The sequence below is a fragment of the Theropithecus gelada genome, chromosome 6 (assembly GCF_003255815.1).
Source record: "Theropithecus gelada isolate Dixy chromosome 6, Tgel_1.0, whole genome shotgun sequence".
Taxonomy (NCBI): Eukaryota; Metazoa; Chordata; class Mammalia; order Primates; family Cercopithecidae; genus Theropithecus; species Theropithecus gelada.
The window spans coordinates 131,072,297-131,090,983 of record NC_037673.1 but is presented as its reverse complement, the minus strand read 5'-3'; the positions used below and the strand labels follow the sequence as shown (position 1 = coordinate 131,090,983).

The 18,687-nt window shown below is 44.8% G+C and overlaps 1 protein-coding gene and 1 non-coding gene across 4 annotated transcripts in view; one reads left to right on the top strand and one right to left on the bottom strand.

Annotated features, from left to right (window-relative positions):
• The window catches only part of SEC24A (SEC24 homolog A, COPII coat complex component), an 85,779-nt gene extending 69,899 nt beyond the window's left edge, over positions 1 to 15,880 (bottom strand). For 2 of the 3 annotated variants that reach the window (XM_025387366.1, XM_025387368.1), the window contains exons 1-2: positions 14,571 to 15,880; positions 2,941 to 3,408 (exon numbers count right to left, since the gene is read on the bottom strand). In XM_025387366.1, coding sequence (XP_025243151.1) covers positions 2,941 to 3,408; positions 14,571 to 14,667 — 565 coding nt within the window. In that variant the 5' untranslated portion in view covers positions 14,668 to 15,880. The remainder of the gene's footprint in view (positions 1 to 2,940; positions 3,409 to 14,570) is intronic. The other variant, XM_025387367.1, reaches the window with a different exon arrangement.
• On the top strand, positions 2,735 to 2,794 carry LOC112627239. Its single transcript, XR_003120089.1, has one exon. It is a non-coding gene; the product is annotated as a U7 small nuclear RNA (small nuclear RNA).
• Positions 15,881 to 18,687: the final 2,807 nt, after the last annotated feature.

The window sequence follows — 18,687 nt, the reverse complement described above, 5'->3', positions numbered from 1 at the left end:
GTTTCTCTCACCAAATCTGTAGTGGAGACAAGGTACTCTGAGGGTTTCAATTATAGCTAAAGAAATTTCAGATTATTGATAATGTACCTTTTTAAGAGAAGCTATACCTACTCTTAAATAGTTTTTATTTATTTATTTTTAAATAAAATTATTTACAAAAAATAGAGATGGGGTCTCACTATTTTGCTCAGCCTTGTCTTGAACTCCTGGCCTCAAGTGGATCCTCCTGCCTCGGCCTCCCAAAGTGCTAGAATTATAGGTGTGAGCTACCATGCCTGGCCCTTAGTTTTTAAATACATGTTTTCCCAAACTACTTTATTGTGGCTTTGGGCAAATTACTCAAGTCTTATACTTTAGATCTCTAAGAGATTGTTATAAAGATTAAACAAGATAATGCATGCCTGGCTAGGTGGCTCACACCTGTTATCCCAGAACTTTAGGAATTCCAGGCAGCAGGATCGCTTGAAGTCAACAGTTACAGTGAGCTATGTTGCAGTTAAGTGAGCTATGATCGTGCCACCCTACTCTACCCTGGGCGACCGGGTAAGACCCTGTCTGTACAAAAAAATAAAGAACAAAAGATTAGCCAGGCACTGTGACATGCCTACTCAGGGAGGTAAGGCGGGAGGATAGCTTGAGTCCAGGAGTTTGATGACAACAGTGAGCTGGGATTGCGCCAATGCACTCCAGCCTGGGAAACAGAGAGACAGCCTATCTCTAAAAAATAAAAAGCAAAACAGAAAAACAGACAATGATATAAAAGTTTGATAGAGCCTAGAAAATAATAGGGATAACATTTTTTTAACACTTAATTTTTTTTTAGACAGAGTCTTACTCTGTCACCTAGGCTGGAGTGCAGTGGCATAATCATAGCTCACTGCAGCCTCAAATGCCTGAGATCAAGCAATTCTCCCACCTCAGTCCCCCAAGTAGCTGAGACTACATATTCATTCATTCAAATGATTTACGTGTGCCACCACATTCATTCATTTCAAGTGACTGATGCTCACTCATGGTATCAAATGAATTAGAACAAAAGTAACATGAAGGATTTTGGCTCTAGTAATTGCAGGTCAGAAGATTTCCACAAAGAAACTTAAGTTTCAAGAAGCAACTTTAATCTTTACAAGGCCAAAATGCATTCACCAGGGCCAATGTCTGATCAAAGGCTTGGAAAAATAAAGTTTCACCCATTAACAATTTACTAAGCCTGATGGAGTATATGCCATATAAACACACATGAATTTAAAAAGGTAACTATTGATATTAGTATTTCACTTGGAAGCCTTCACTAGTTCATAAACTTGAGGATGTCTGCTGAGAAGCATCAACCTGAAGATCCCAATACATAATTTTAAATGCTTTTGAAAGAAATACTACTAATGTTAATAAATGTGGCTGGGGTTGGGCGCAGTGGCTCACGCCTGTAATCCCAGCACTTTGGGAGGTGAGGCGGGTGGATCATGAGGTCAGCAAATCGAGACCATCCTGGCTAACACGGTGAGACCCCGTCTCTACCAAAAATACAAAAAATTAGCCAGGCGTGTTGGCGGGTGCCTGTAGTCCCAGCTACTCGGGAGGCGGAGGCAGGAGAATGGCATGAACCCGGAAGGCACAGGTTGCAGTGAGCCGAGATTGCACCACTGCACTCCAGCCTGGGAGACAGAGTGAGACTCTGTCTTAAAATAAATAAATAAATAAATAAATAAATAAATAAATAAATAAATAAATGTGGCCAGGCGTGGTGGCTCACACCTGTAATTCTAGCACTTTGGGAGGCTGAGGTAGGTGGATTACCTGAGGTCAGGAGTTCAAGACCAGCCTGGCCAACATGGTGAAACCACATCTCTACTAAAGTACAAAAAGTTAACTAGGTGCAGTGGCACATGACTGTAATCCCATAATCCCAGCTACTCTGGAGGCTGAGGCAGGAGAATCACTTGAACCCGGTAGGCAGAGGTTGCAGTGAGCCGAGATCACGCCATTGCACTCCAGCATGGGCTACACAGTAAGACTGTGTAAAAAAAAAAAAAGTGTTAAAAAAAAAAAAAAGTATAACACCTTGCTGATTTTAATAGCAAAAAAGGAAAAGTCCAACCAAACACTGAGGTTAAAAGATAAAAAGATCAAAGTCAGTCTAAGAATACATAATATGTAGCTTTGTCCTCAAGCTGATGTACAGATTCAACACAATCTCTATGAAAACCCAGCTATCAGCCAGATGCAATGGCTCATGCCTGTAATCCCAGCACTTTGGGAGGCAGAGGCCAGCGAATTACCTGAGGTCAAGAGTTGGAGACCAGCCTGGCCAACATGGTAAAACCCTGTCTCTACTAAAACAAATACAAAATTAGCTGGGTGTGGTGGCGAGTGCCTGTAATCCCAGCTACTTGGGAGGCTGAGGCAAGAGAATCGTTTGAACCAGGAGATGGATGTTGCAGTGAGTCAAGATTGCACTATTGCACTCCAGCCTGGGCGAAAAGAGCAAAACTCTGTCTCAAAAAAAAAAAAAAAACCAAACAAACCACAAAACCCATCTCTACTAAAATTACAAAAATCGGCCGAGCATGCTGGTCACGCCTGTGGTCCCAGGGGAGGCTGAGGCAGGAGAATCACTTGAACCCCGGAGGCAGAGGTTGCAGTAAGCTGAGATTGTGCCACTGCATTCCAGCCTGGGTGACAGAGCAAGACCCATCTCAAAAATTAAAAAAAAGAGAAAAAAAAAACTACTAATGAGTGTTACAGCTTACTTAATTTGTCTAGCAGGCTTTCTGGTTTTCGCTGGAAAGCCGAAAAACAAAAAACAACAACAAAAAACTACTAATAATTTAAAAAGTCCTATTTTCCATATGGCTTTCAGGCTTCAAGTATTATTTCAAATATCTAAATAAGCAGAAGTTTCACATTTCTACATTTTAAGCACTTCTATAAGAATACTACCTGACTTTACGAAGCTATTTTGAAGTGAAGGATATCCAGAAGAAACATATTGATGATTTGTGGTTAAGCTTGTATTTCCAGATACAGTTGGTTGGGATGATGCAGGAGGACAATGGTTTGTTTGTGTGGCTGTGGATGGATAGTTATATTGCCAATTCAAAGGTGGTGGCAGGTTGGCTCCAGGAAGAAAGCTACTAGAAGGCATTGGTGTAGTACATGAGTTCTGAGAAGTAGGTAATGGCATTCGGGGAGCAGGACCACTATGAAGCAAAGGTGTCACTGGATTAGAGGCCACAGGTGGTCTATTAAGAGTCTGCCCAGATCCCTGAGAACCACCATAGTTAGACTGTCCAGAGACTGGATTCAAAGTCTTTGCTGGTATTGGATGAGAGTAGGATCCTGGAAGCTGGAAATTGTATCCTTGGCTCACTGACTCTTGTGAAGACAGCAATGCATTTTGGACAGGACCTTCCAATAAAAGGAGGACAAATTAGTCTTACCAACGAATATAGCAAGACTTTAAAAAATAAAGTAAAACATATATTCTTACAGTCAGCAATAAAAACACATAACCCAATTAAAAAATAAGCAAAGGACTTAAATAGACATTCAAATATACCTCCAAAGAAGATAGCTAATAAGCACATGCCAAAACATTCAACATCATCAGTCATTAGAGAAATACAAACATCATCAGTCATAACAGAAATGCAAATGAAAACCACAATGAAGGCCAGCGCAGTGGCTCACATCTGTAATCCCAGCACTTTGGGAGGCCAAGGCAGGTGGATAGCTTGAGCCCAGGAGTTCAAGACCAGCCTGGGCAACATGGTGAAACTCCATGCCTATAAAAAATACAAAAAGTAGCCAGCCTTGATGGTGTGCACCTGTAGTCCTAGCTACTTGGGGGGCTGAGGCAGGAGGATCGCTTGAACCCAGGAGGTCAAGGCTGCAGTGAGCCGAAGTCACACCACTGCACTCCAGCCTGGATGATAAAAAAAAAAAAAAGATGGACTAAACAGTAGCAAGTAACAGAGTGAATACAGAGGTATCTGAATAAATGAAAACATTTGTAAAAAATTAATGTATAAGCATATGTTGGGTCGCTTGGATAAAAATAGGCCATCTCACAGCCCGATGTTGCCACAAGATGTCCTGGCCTAGTTTCATATTTGTATTACAATTTTATTTATTTACTTACTTATTGATTGATTGATTGAGACAGCACCTCACTCTGTTGTCCAAGCTGGAGTACAGTGGCACAATCGTGGCTCACTGCAGCTCTGACCTCCTGGGCTCAAGCGATCCTCTCATCCAAGCCTCCTGAGAAGCTGGGACTACAGGCATGCGCCACCACGCCTACTAAACTTTTTTTTTTTTGGTAGAGACAGAGACTCACTATGTTGCCCAGACTGGTCTCAAATTGCTGAGGTCAAGTAATCCTCCTGCCTCAGCCTCTGTAAGTGCTAGGATTACAGGCATGAGCAAACAGGTTGTATTTACAATCTTATCACAAGCTAATATGCTAAAGAGGTGCCTTCAAGCCAGGTATAGCCAAGTGAAAGCCAAATACCACCAAAATGTACAAAATAAGCAAAAATTTGACAGGTCAATAAAGATGAAAAGATGCCAGGCATGGTGGCTCACACCTATAATCCCAACACTTTGGGAGGCCAAGGTGGGCAGATAGCTTGAGCTCAGGAGTTCAAGACCAGCTTGGACATAATAGTAAGACCTTGTCTCTATAAAAAATGTAAGAATTAGTAGGGCACGGTGGCACATGCCTGTAAGCCCCAGCTACTTGGGGCTGAAGCAGGAGGATCACTGAGTGCAGGAGGTTAAGGCTGCAGGGAGCTGTGTTCACACCACTGCACTCCAGCCTCTGTGACAAAGTGAGACCCTGTCTCCTGTCTCAAAAAAAAAAAAAAAAAAGAGTATGAGGTCATAAGGCCAACTGGCAGGAAGACAGATACAAAAGAACTTGTTTTGTGGTAGTCACTATCATAGACATACTGTGAGTAACTATTACATGAAATATTTTTTTCTGACCTTCCTCCCCACTATGTGAAAATCATATATGGATCAATTGCAAGCAGTTCACAAAAAGTGTAGTAATAAATATATAATGACACGTTCACTAAATGGAAAATTTTTTTAAATTCTGAAGTCATTACTAAGTAGCCCATCAAAACAATGGGTCAGTGAGGCCAGGCGCAGTGGCTCATGTCTGTAATCCCAGCACCTTGGGAGGCCAAGGCAGGCGGATCACAATATCAGGAGATTGAGATCATCCTGGCTAACACGGTGAAACTCTGTCTCTACTAAAAATACAAAAAATTAGCCGGGCGTGGTGGCGGGCACGTGTAGTCCCAGCTACTTGGGAGGCTGAGGCAGGAGAATGGTGTGAACCCAGGAGGCGGAGCTTGCAGTGAGCGGAGATCGCGCCACTGCACTCTAGCAGGGGCAACAGAGCGAGACTCTGTCTCTAAATAAATAAATAAATAAATAAATAAATATAAAAATAAAAATAATAATGGGTCAGTGATTGTGAAGGGGTCCAGAATACACTACTATGGCATAAAAAATCATTTTAAGCAGACAGCATTTGAGTTTCTAAAATCTCTTATCTGCCTAAAACGGAGACTTCCAAAAGAACTCAATGGTCATAATCTACTTCCCAGGGGCAAACCAGGAAAGATATCAATCTGACTCATGACCTGAGATGAGAAATACCCATACCACACCTAAACAGACATCATCACAAAGCTATCATATCTATTCTTTTTTTTTTTTTTTTTTTTTTTTTGAGACGGAGTCTCGCTGTGTCTCCCAGGCTGGAGTGCAGTGGCGTGATCTCCTCACTGCAAGCTCCGCCTCCCGGGTTCACGCCATTCTCCCGCCTCAGCCTCCCAAGTAGCTGAGACTACAGGCGCCCGCCACCACGCCCGGCTAGTTTTTTGTATTTTTAGTAGAGACGGGGTTTCACCATGTTAGCCAGGATAGTCTCGATCTCCTGACCTCGTGATCCACCCGCCTCGGCCTCCCAAAGTGCTGGGATTACAGGCTTGAGCCACCGCGCCCGGCCCATATCTATTCTAAGAGTCCATTTATCCTTCCTATAAGTCTATTTTCCAGTAAATGTCCTTTCCCCCACCCCACCCTTCCCCTGTTAAAATGGTATAGAGGTTGGGCATGGTGGCTCATGCCTGTAATCCCAGCACACTTGAGGCCAAAGCAGAACTACTTGAGCTGAGGAGTGGAAGACCAGCCTGGGCAACATAGCAAGACTCCACTTCTACAAAAAAAAAAAATTAAAAATTAAAAAATTAGCCAGGAGTGGTGGCACACGCCTGTAGACCTAGCTTCTCAGGAGGCTGAGGCAAGAGGACTGCTTGAGCCCAGGAGTTTGACTTCAGTGAGCTATAATCAAGCATTCCACCCTGGGCTACAGAGTGAGAACGTGTGTCAAAAACAAAAAGGAAAAAGTGAGCATGATAGTCACCCAAATAATGTTCCAACATATTCAAAATTAAAACAATCAAATCAATTGTGGTTTCAAACAAAATGTAGCATATTGTTTAATGTTTTAAAATTGAATTATATTGCTTTTTATTTTTTATTTTTTTGAGACGGAGTCTCGCTGTGTTGCCCAAGCTAAAGTGCAGTGGTGTGACCTCAGCTCACTACAACCTCTGCCTCCTGGGTTCAGGCGATTCTGCCGCCTCACTCAGCCTCTCGAGTAGCTGGGATTACAGGCATGCACCACCACGCCTGGCTAATTTTTGTATTTTTAGTAGAGACGGAAGATTTCATCATGTTGGTCACGCTGTTCTTGAACTTCTGACCTCAAGTGATCTGGCCACCTTGGCCTCCCAAAGTGCTGGGATTACAGGCATGAGCCACCACGTCCAGCCATTTGTTAATATTTTTAATGTCTGGTTTTATAATAGTATAATAGCTATAAACCTTATGAAGTTTACATCTAGCTTTGTGTTTGCACATACGCATTTAATAAAAACTTTTGCCAGGCATGTTGGCTTAATCTTGTAATCCAAGTATTTTGAAAAGCCAAGGCGGGAGCACGGCTTGACCTCAGGAGTTCAAGAACAACCTGGGTAATATAGTGAGACACCATCTCTACAAAAAAATAAATAATTAGCCAGTACTTGGGAGGCTGAGGCAGAAGGATCACTTGAACCCAAGAGATCAAGCCTGCAGCTGGCTGTGATCATGCCCCTGCACTCTAGCCTGGGCAACGAGTGAGAACCTGTCTCGGAAGTAAAATAAATAAATAAATAATTTAACATTAGGATGGCAGAGAAATATTTAGTAGCTATACATTACTCAAATTTTTAAAAAACTGATTTGAGGAAATAGCACTCATGGGATTTTAAGTGGAATTGAATATGGGTGATGAAGAGAGGAAAGAATCTAGGATGACTCCTAGGTTTCTGACCTGAGCAACCTGGTGGATGGCCGTGTTTATTCATTTGAACAGAAAGAGAAAAGAATAGAAATATAAGCCAGGCATGGTGGCTCATGCCTGTAATCCCAGCACTTTAGAAAGTCAAGGTGGGAGGATCACTTGAGGCCAGGAGTTCGAGACCAGCTTGGGCAATATGGCAAGTCCCTGTCTCTACAAAATATATGTTTTGGTTGTGTATGTGTGTGTGTGGTTTTTTTATTTTTTATTTTAGAAATGAGGTCTCACTCTGTCACCCAGGCTGAAGTGTCACACCTCACTGCAGCCTCTACCTCCCAGGCTCAAGTGATCCTCCCACCTCCCTTCTTGAGTAGCTGGGACTACCAGCGTGCACCATTGTACCTGGCTAATTTTTTAATTTTTTGTAGAGATCGGGTCTCCCTAAGTTGTCCAGGCTGGTCTTGAACTCCTGGGCTCAAGGGATCTTCTTGACTTGGTTTCCCAAAGTACTAAGATTACAAGCATGAGCCACCCCACCCACTTGATCAAGGATCAAGGATCACTTGAGCCCAGGAGTTCAAGGCTGCAGTGAGCTATCATTGCATCATTGCATTCTGGCCAGAGCGACAGAATGAGGTGCTGTCTTTAAAAAAAAAAAAAAAGTCAGGTTCAGTGGCTCATGCCTGTAATCCCAATACTTTGTGAGGCCGAGGTGGGTGGATCACCTGAAGTCAGAAGTTCAAGACCAGCCTGACCAATATGGTGAAACCCCGTCTCTACTAAAAATAGAAAAATTAGCCGGGTGTGGTGGCACACGCCTACAGTCCCAGCTACTCAGGAGGCTGAGGCAGGAGAATTGCTTGAACCCAGGAGGTGGAGGTTGCAATGACTGGCAATCGCACCACTGCACTCCAGCCTGGGTGACAGAGCAAGACTCTGTCTTAAAAAAACAAAGGTGGGGGATGGCCAAGGGAAGAGAGATTGAAGAGTTATTTTAAACACATTAATTTTCAGGTGCCACCAATGACAGTGGAGATGTCCAGTATAAAGATACTTTTTTGTTGTTGTTGTTGAGACGGAGACTTGCTCTGTCACCCAGGCTGGAGTGCAGTGGCACGATCTCTGCTCACTGCAAGCTCCACCTCCCGGGTTCACGCCATTCTCCTGCCTCAGCCTCCCGAGTAGCTGGGACTACAGGTGCCCGCCACCATGCCTGGCTAATTTTTCGGGTTTTTTTTGTTTTTTTTTTTTTTGAGACGGAGTCTCGCTCTGTCGCCCAGGCTGGAGTGCAGTGGCCGGATCTCAGCTCACTGCAAGCTCCGCCTCCCGGGTTCACGCCATTCTCCGGCCTCAGCCTCCCCAGTAGCTGGGACTACAGGCGCCCGCCACCTCGCCCGGCTAGTTTTTTGTATTTTTTAGTAGAGACGCGGTTTCACCGGGTTAGCCAGGATGGTCTCGATCTCCTGACCTTGTGATCAGCCCGTCTCGGCCTCCCAAAGTGCTGGGATTACAGGCTTGAGCCACCACGCCCGGCTTTTTTTTTTTTTTTTTGAGACGGAGTCTCGCTCTGTCGCCCAGGCTGGAGTGCAGTGGCCGGATCTCAGCTCACTGCAACCTCCGCCTCCCGCGTTCCCGCCATTCTCTTGCCTCAGCCTCCCGAGTAGCTGGGACCACAGGCGCCGCCACCTCGCCCGGCTAATTTTTTGTATTTTTAGTAGAGACGGGGTTTCGCCGTGTTAGCCAGGATGGTCTCGATCTCCTCACCTTGTGATCCGCCCGTCTCGGCCTCCCAAAGTGCTGGGATTACAGGCTTGAGCCACCGCGCCCGGCCAAATTTTTCGTATTTTTTAGTAGAGACGAGGGTGTCACCGTGTTAACCAGGATGGTCTCGATCTCCTGACCTCATGATCCACCCGCCTCGGCCTCCCAAAAATAAGTATAAAGATACTATACTTATAAAGATAAGTATAAAGATACTTATCTGTGCTGGGTGCGGTGGCTCAGGCCTGTAATCCCAGCACTTTGGGAGGTGGAAGCGGGCACATCATGAGGTCAGGAGAGCAACAGCATCCTGACTAAGATGGGGAAACCCCATCTCTTCTAAAAATACAAAAAATTTGCCAGGTGTGGTGGCAGGTGCCAGTGGTCCCAGCTACTCTGGAGGCTGAGAAAGGAGAATTGCTTGAACCCAGGAGGCAGAGATTTCAGTGAGCCAAGATCATGCCACCCCACTCCAGCCTGGGCAACAGAGCAAGACTCTGCTTAAAAAAAAAAAAGGTATTTGTCTGCAGCCAAAGCGATAGGTTTCAGCTTAAGATATAATTTTGGGAGTCACTGATATATGCATAAGATTTAAAACCATGGGAATTAAAGACACCCAGGGAGCATGTAAGAAAAACAGGTCACCTTGAAGAGCACCAATATTGAAGGAGGAGAGAGAAAAAAACAATCAGAAATGGAAGAAATACTGAGAATACTGCTGTTGAGAAATAGCAATCAAAAAAAAAGAAAGAAAACCATAACCACCCTTTCGGTAATATCCTAGAAACCAAAGAAAGCAATTGTTGTTGTAAAAATAAAATAACAACCAAAGGTATCAAATGCAGCTCGGAAAATGAGGACTGAAAAATATTTTTCTATTTAATAACCAGGAAGCCATTTGTGGCCTTATTTATTTATTTATTTTAAGATGAATTCTTGCTCTGTCACTCAGGCTGGAGTACAATGGCGCAATCTTGGCTCATTGCAACCTCTGCCTCCCAGGTTCAAGCAATTCTCCTGTCTCAGTCTCCTGAGTAGCTGGGATTACAGGGGCATGCCACCATGCCTGGCTAATTTTTGTATTTTTAGTAGAGACAGGGTTTCATCACATTGGTCAGGCTGGTCTTGAACTCCTGACCTCAGCTGATCCGCCCGCCTCGGCCTCCCAAAGTGCTGGATTACAGGCATGAGGCACCACGCCCGGCTGACAGGGTTTTCTAAGTCTTTGTGTATACATATGGCCTTTGCAAAAATTGATAGCGAGACTGCAAGACCTCTTAAACTAATGGATCTTAATCTGATTATCATGTAATAACGCTAAAGGCAAATAATAACTTCCATCATTAATTAGTGCATTTATTGACTGAATCAACTTGCAAAGGCAGTTAGAAACTGAAGTTTTGTTTTGTTTTGGTTTTTCAGAACTGGTCTCACTTTGTCCCCCAGGCTAGAGTACAGTGGTGCAATCTTGGCTCACTGCAGCCTTAACCTCCAACGTTCAAGTGATCCTCCTGCCTCAGCCCCTGAAGTAACTGGGATTATAGGTGTGTGTCACCATGCTTGTCTAATTTTTTGTATCTTTAGTAGAGATGGGTTTCAACATTTGACCAGGCTGGTCTCGAATTCCTGACCTCGTGACCCTCCCGCCTCCATCTCCCAAAGTGCTGGGATTACAGGTGTGAACCACTACGCCCGACCCAGGCTTTCCTAAAGAAACTTATAGCTTTTTGGCCAGGCTGGTCTCAAACTCCAGACCTCAGGTGATCTGCCCGCCTCAGCCAAAGTGCTGGGATTACAGGTGTGAGCCACCACATCCAGCCACATGAGATTTTTTACTAATGCAGATTCTGGGATCCTTTTGAATCCTATGAAATAGGATTTTACAGAGGTGGGACCTGAGATCTCAATTCGTACCATTATTATAGCAGGTTCCTCTGATTCTGAAGCTGCTAGTTGGGTGGGAAGCACTCATCTGCATTCATTCTTGCCTCTAACTTTCTAATTTAGCTTCTTTACCCACACATCCCAAAATTGTCCTTAATAAGGCCACAAGGCCTTACTGCACTCTAGCCTTGCACTCTAGCCTGGGCAACAAAAGTGAAATCTCAAAAAAAAAAAAAAAAAAAAAAAATTGGCCTGGCGCGGTGGCTCAAGCCTGTAATCCCAGCACTTTGGGAGGCCGAGACGGGCGGATCACGAGGTCAGGAGATCGAGACCATCCTGGCTGACACAGTGAAACCCCGTCTCTACTAAAAAATACAAAAAAACTAGCCGGGCGAGGTGGCGGGCGCCTGTAGTCCCAGCTACTCGGGAGGCTGAGGCAGGAGAATGGCATGAACCCGGGAGGCGGAGCTTGCAGTGAGCCAAGATCACGCCACTGCACTCCAGCCTGGGCGGCAGAGCGAGACTCTGTCTCAAAAAAAAAAAAAAAAAAGAGTTTTCAACAGAATATGCAAGCATCAACTACTGCTCTGGAATAGTTAAGCAAAACTAGACCCCAGCATTGAAACATTTTCTCACCTTCTTGAAAAATATCCTCTCCTCCAACTTGATACCACATCCCTACCCTCTGTATTATTAGCAGGACGAACAATAAAACAACCCAGGCTAGGCTTGGTAGCTCATGCCTCTAATCCCAGCACTTTGGAAGGCTGAGTCAGGAGGATCACTTGAGGCCAGGAATTTCAGACCAGCCTAGGCAACACAGAGAGACCCGTCAATACAAAAAAAAAAAAAAAAATTATATATAGATATTACATTATATATAATATAGATAAAAAATGTATTTTTTATATATATATATATTAGGCTGGGCGTGGTGGCTCATGCCTGTAATCCCAGCACTTTGGGAGGCCAAGGTGGGCAGATCATTATGAGGTTTGGAGTTCAAGACTAGCCTGGCCAACATGGTGAAACCCCATCTGTACTAAAAATATAAAAATTAGCCAGGCATGGTGGTGCATGCCTGTAATTCCAGCTATTCGGGAGGCTGAGGCACGAGAATCATTTGAACCTGGGAGATGGAGGTTGCAGTGAGCTGAGATCAAGCCACTGTACTCCAGCCTGGGCAAAAGAGTGAAACTCTGACTCAAAAAATAATAATAATAAAATACATACATTATATAATTTATATTTTATACTTATATAAAAAATAGGGCCTGGTGGTATGCACCTGTAGTTCTAGCTACTGAGGAGGCTGAGGTGTGAGGATTGCTTGAGCCCAGGAGTAACAGTGAGTTGTGATCCTGCCACTTCACTCCAGCTTGAGGGACAGTGTAAGCAAGACCCTATCTCAAAAAAAAAAAAAAAAAGGCAAAAAACAAAAAACTTGTAGAGGCCAGGTGCAGTGGCTCACGCCTGTAATCCCAGCACTTTGGGAGGCCGAGGTGGGTGGATCACTGGACATCAGCCTGACCAACATGGTGAAACCCTGTCTCTACTAAAAATACGAAAATTAGCTAGGTGTGGTGACACCTAATCCCAGCTACTTGGGAGGCTGTAATCCCAGCTACTTGGGAGGCTGAGGCAGGAGAATCACTTGAACCTGGAAAGTGGAGGTTGCAGTGAGTTGAGATTGTGCCATTGCACTCCAGCCTGGGGGACAAAAGCAAAACTCCATCTCAAAAAAAAAAAAAACCATCCTGGCTAACATGGTGAAACCCCGTCTCTACTAAAAATACAAAAAATTAGCCGGGCGAGGTGGCGGGCACCTGTAGTCCCAGCTACTCCGGAGGCTGAGGCGGGAGAATGGCGTGAACCCGGGGGGCGGAGCTTGCAGTGAGCTGAGATCCGGCCACTGCACTCCAGCCTGGGAGACACAGTGAGACCCCGTCTCAAAAAAAAAAAAAAAAAAAAACCTGTAGAAATGGAACTTATAAAAAGACTATGAAAATTATATTTTAAAAAAGAGGTCTGGGCACAGTGGCTCAGGCCTGTAATTACAGCACTTTGGAAGGCTAAGGAGGCAGGAGAATTGCTTGAACCCGGGAAGCGGAGGTTGCAGTGAACCGAGATCATGCCACTGCACTCCAGCCTGGGCGACAGAACAAGGCTCCATCTCAAAAAAAAAAAAAAAAAAAAAAGGTGTGGAACAAATATCTGTTGGACTGCATCAACTCAACATAGTGACAATATCTCTAATACAGCATGCCACAGTGGTCAAATCCCTTTAACATTTCAATATTATGACAACTACACTCATATATAAACATTGAAGCACATTTGAGGATTTGTCATTTAAAGTTAATGTAAAACTGCAATTTATAGATAAGAAAAATCCATAGTCATGTAACATATTTTTTCTCATCCTCAGTGTAAATGTTACTAAATATCCTAGAATAAAATGTAGTTTACATAATCTGTTACCATAATTTTGAGAAAGAATGGTTAACTCAATATCCTTTCAGTGGCTTTCCTCCACTTATTCTTTCTTCTGCCCACATAGTTGCCTACTCACAGACATTTTTAAAAGTCTTTTAGAGCCATCTTTGTAAAGAAAACAGCGGTCTTCTCTAAAAACAATGTAATTTAGCGATTTTAGTCACTGTTTTCTCCAGCTTCACAGAAATCTTAGACTCTAATGGGCAACTTAAGTTCTTTAGCATTATTCTACTAGTCTTATTTCTGTAAACCAAAGATCTGTAGGTAAACTGGTAAGTAGGCAATCTGTCAGCAGAAAGTCTTTGTTGATTGTAACAACTGAAATAATCTTAGCAAATCACAATGCAGGATGATTTAAGGAATCCTAGAAGAGGTATAACATTATAAGACATTCTCACACCAAATGACAAACTATAATGTACATGTGGACTCTTGTCAGAGATTCAGAGAGTTGTGTCCAACCACTTTCCAAATGCTGTACAGACATCTAGAAATCAAGCAGGAGATCCTTCTACTTGGTTTTTCCACAGCTGAAACACTGAACAGCTGTTGTAGGTACAATTCTGGGAAGGTTCTGGGAGAGATGAGTAGGCCCTAAAGGGGTGTCCTAAAAGCATGCATACATCTCCAGAAACTCAGACTGAGTACGACGCCCCCCCCCACCACTTCAGGGCCTGCAAAACCCAGATGAATCGGACCCCAAATCTTGCTCTCTAGAAAACTGGGGTGAGGTGGCATGGAAGGCGAAGGCACCCAAACACTATGATCCTTATATTCGAGTTTTGAGGCATTTTCTCACCCATGTTTCACCCAGAGCGTTGCATACAGCAGGTGCTCATTTACTGTTTTGGTGACCGACTGAATAAATAAATGTGAAAGACTGAGCCGAGCCTGGGGCTACAGGTGCACAATCGCCGTGGTCCCCTGGCCCAGCTGCCCACCACCACCCGCGACAGAACCCGGTTAAGAAGGTCACCCTCTCTACCTATGTTGCTTCAAGCAGCAGTGGCACGCAACGGTCAGTCAGCCCTGGCCAGGCTGCGCCCTCCCCCAGGACAGCACTCACCGTTGGTGTAGGGAGACCCCGAGGCCAAGGCGGCTCCGTTCCGGGCCTGGAGGCTGGCTGCGGCACCGCCGGAGGCCGGTATTCCCGGCTGGGACATGACGACGGCGGTTATCTGGGTTGGAAGGGGCTTGTTGGGGTCGACAACAGCGCACAAGAAGAGAGCTGAAAGACCACTGCTGAAAGCGGAGGGAGGAAGCTAACAACTTAAGACTGAAGACTGGGAGAAGAGAGGGGGGCGCATTAAGCCCGAGGCATGGCGCCGCACTCTCCCCAGGCCACCGGCGGCCACGGCCTAGCCTGGGAGATGAGGCTTGGGAGTCGGGCCCGCGGGGCCGCGAACGCCCGGCTAGAAGGCGGCAGCCAAACCTGGAGAGAAGGAGGGAGGCCTTGGCCGGAAGTGCCTGTCAGCCGCCGGCCGCGCAGCCGCAATCAGGACACGTGGCACTTCCGGCTCCGGGCTCGCAGCCGCTGCCGCGCCGGCGAGCCTTTCTCTGCCAGCCGGGCTGCCCCGAGGCCACCTGACAGTTCCTGGTGCCCCGACCCCGACGACCGTGCCCGTCCTCGCTGCCACGTCACCGACTCTCACGGCCGGCCGGAAGTGCCATGTGTCACGGCTACGGAAATTCCCGCCGTTGTGAACGTGACCTCGTTCGCAGAGCTGGGATCGTGGGGCAATCTGGGATTCAGTAGCCGCTTTCGTGGGGTGGGACTGACAGTTCCTCTCCTCGGGTTTTGTGAAGATTACCTGAGACAACAGAAGTCATCGTCCTCTGTTGAGACGTACCACTGCTGGTAGCTGGGACGGTTAATGTTCATCACAGTATTTCATTCACATTTCGTCTTCATGTTTCAGATGTAAATTGTAAGGAGTTTTAAAAAGAGGTGGTTAAATATGTGTACGTATTAATAGTGTGATCAAGCCAAGAAGGAGGCCTTTGTCTTTTGACTGGAGGACTCAGAGAAATTTTGATTTTGAAACTCGCTGATTCATAGCATAGTCACACTCAAGTTCATTAGCACATTTAAATGGCAGTTTTGTTTCCTCTTCTAAGAGTTTACAGTAAGGTAAAGAACTCAAACTTCCTTTCAGAGCAAGTAGACTTTTTTTTTTTTTTTTTGCAAGTAGACTTTTTTGACTTTTGAAGCCAAAGAGAGGTCGAAACTGCGGTGATTAGACAGCATAGTTAATTAATGACTGAGTAATCATTTTAGCTGCCTTCATTCTATTTAGGTTTTTCCTGCTCTGTGCTGACGATAAAGCCCTTCTTTACAGATTTGTACTGTTGATTAAAATGTCATGCCACGCAGTTTCGAAACCTCAGTGTGAAGTACATCTTACCTAATTCATTTAGTATCAAATGCCTGCTATGAAGTGTTATATTACATACAAAAAAAAGCCAGAACTAAACCACTGTGTCAGGCTGGGCAAGGTGGCTCACTCCTGTAATCCAAACACTTTGGGAGGCTGAGACAGAAGGATTACTTGAGGCCAGGAGTTAGAGACCAGTCTGGACAACTGGTAGAGTCCCCTTATCTCTATTTAAAAAAAAAAATTGTTTTTAAGACCGAGTCTTCGTGTGTTACCCAGGCTGGAGTGCAGTGGCGCCATCTCCACTTGCTGCAGCCTCCGCCTTCTGGGTTCAAGCAATTCTCCTGCCTCAGCCTCCCGAGTACCTGGGATTACAGGCTCATGCCACCATGCCTGGCTAAGTTTTGTATTTTTGGTAGAGACAGGGTTTCACCATGTTGAAAAGGCTGGTCTCATACACCTGACCTCAGTTGATCCACCCGCCCCAACCTCCCAAAGTGCTGGGATTACAGGCGTGAGCCACCGTGCCCAGCCAATTTTTAAAAATCAAATAACAAATTTTAAGATCTTGCCCAGTGTGGTGGCACATCCCTGTAGTCTCAGCTACTCAGGAGGCAGAGGTGGGAGGATCACCTGAGCCCAGGAGTTCGAGGCTGCAGTGAGCTATGATCTCACCACTGCACTCCAGCCTGCGTGACAGAGTGAGATCCTGTCTCTAACAAAAGAAAAAGAATAAACAACTGTGTCAGGCCTAAAAACAGTCAGTAAAAATTCAAATAACTAAATACTAAATTTTATACTAACCCTGTTTCATCATTTGCCTCAGAACTTTACTAAAAATGTATTTGCTCGGGTGTGGTAGCTCACGCCTGGAATCCCAGCACTTTGGGAGGCTGAGGGGGGCAGATTACCTGAGGTCAGGAGTTCAAGACCAGCCTGGCCAACATGGTGAAACCCCATCTCTACTAAAAATACAAAAATTAGCCAGGCATGGTGGCACATGCCTGTAATCCCACCTGCTCAGGAGGATGAGGCAGGAGAATTGCTTGAGCCCGGGAGACGGAGGTTGCAGTAAGCCAAGATTGCGCCACTGCACTCCAGCCTGGCCGACAGAGCAAGACTCTGTCTTTAAAAAAATAAAATAAAGATAAATAAGTAAATATTGGCTGTAAGTAGCATTGAACAATTCAATTCCTTTGTACAAGATCCAAGTACTCGCTCTCTCTCTCTCTCTCTCTATATATATATATATATATATATATATTTTTTTTTTTTTTTGAGACAGTCTGTTGCACAGGCTGGAGTGCAGTGGTGCAGTCACAGCTCACTGCTGCCTCAACCTCCTGGGCTCAAGCAGTCCTCCAGCCTCAGCCTCCTGAGAACTGGGACTACAGGTATGTGCCATTATGCCTGGCTAGGTTTTATTTGTTTATTTGTTTGTTTTTGTAAAGAGAAGGTCTCACAAGAGATCCTCCTGCCTCCTCCTTCCAAAATGAGATTACAGGTTTGAGCCACCACGCCCAGTTAAAATCTTCTTTAAGATGAAGATGATACTTATGGTCAAATTGTTTTCAGTTTGGAGCCACTATAACAAAATCCCAAACTATAAACCCAAAAACACTTTAAAATTGCACAGACACAAGCCTCTGAATGTTTTGAAGAGGGAATAGAGCTCAGAGAGAAACAACCCTTCTGAGGTCAGACAAAATCAGGGTCACTCTTCAAAGAGGCAAATACCTGATCTCAAACCTGCATTAGTTTAATTCTCTCTTTTTATTCAACTCATTTTGAATGACCTTGATTTGTTTTGACCTTGGCATGGTGGTTTGATTTGGTTAAATCAAGCTTTCTTTGAACTTTGTGCTATTTAAGCAGTATCTTTTTTTTTTTTTTTTTTTGGAGACAGAATCTCACTCTGTTGCCAGGCTGGAGTACAGTGGCACAACCTCGGCTCACTGCATCCTCTGCCTCCCAGGTTCAAGCTATTTAAGCAATACCTGTGTGTTCAGATATTTATTTATTTATTTATTTTGAGAGGGAATCTCGCTCTGTCGCCAGGCTGGAGTGCAGTGGTGCGATCTCGGCTCATTGCAACCTCTGCCTTCTGGGTTCAAGTGATTCTCCTGCTTCAGCCTCCCAAGTAGCTGGAACAACAGGCGCATGCCACTGTGCCCGGCTAATTTTTGTATTTTTACTAGGGACGGGGTTTCACCATGTTGACCAGGCTGGTCTTGAACTCCTGACTTCAGGTGATCAACCTGCCTTGTCCTCCCCAAGTGCTGGGATTACAGGCCTGAGCCACTGCGCCTGGCCCCAGAGATTTTAAAAAGTACTCTAGTTAGTTAAATCAGGTTAAATCAATGTAAATAATTTGCTAATAAGTAAATAATGCTTTTTCCAAAATTTGTTCCACCCGTAAGTTGCGATGTTACTGTTAGTGTCCTCAAAACAATGATTAAGTATTTCAAATGGTTTTTACACTCTCAGTGTAATCAGCACTACAGTATTGAGGAGAGCTGGGCACCGTGGCTCACGCCTGTAATCCCAGGACTTTGAGAGGCCGAGGCAAGTGGATCCCCTATGCCCAGGAGTTGGAGAACAGCCTGAGGAATATGGCAAAACTCCATCTCTACAAAAACATACAAAAAATTAGCTGGGCATGGTGATGTACGCCTGTAGTCCCAGCTACTCAGAAGACTGAGGTGGGAGGACCGCTTGAGCCTGGGAGATTGAGGCTGCAGTAAGCCATGACTGTGCTACTGGACTCCAGCCTAGGCAACAGAATAAGACCCTGTCTCAGAATATATA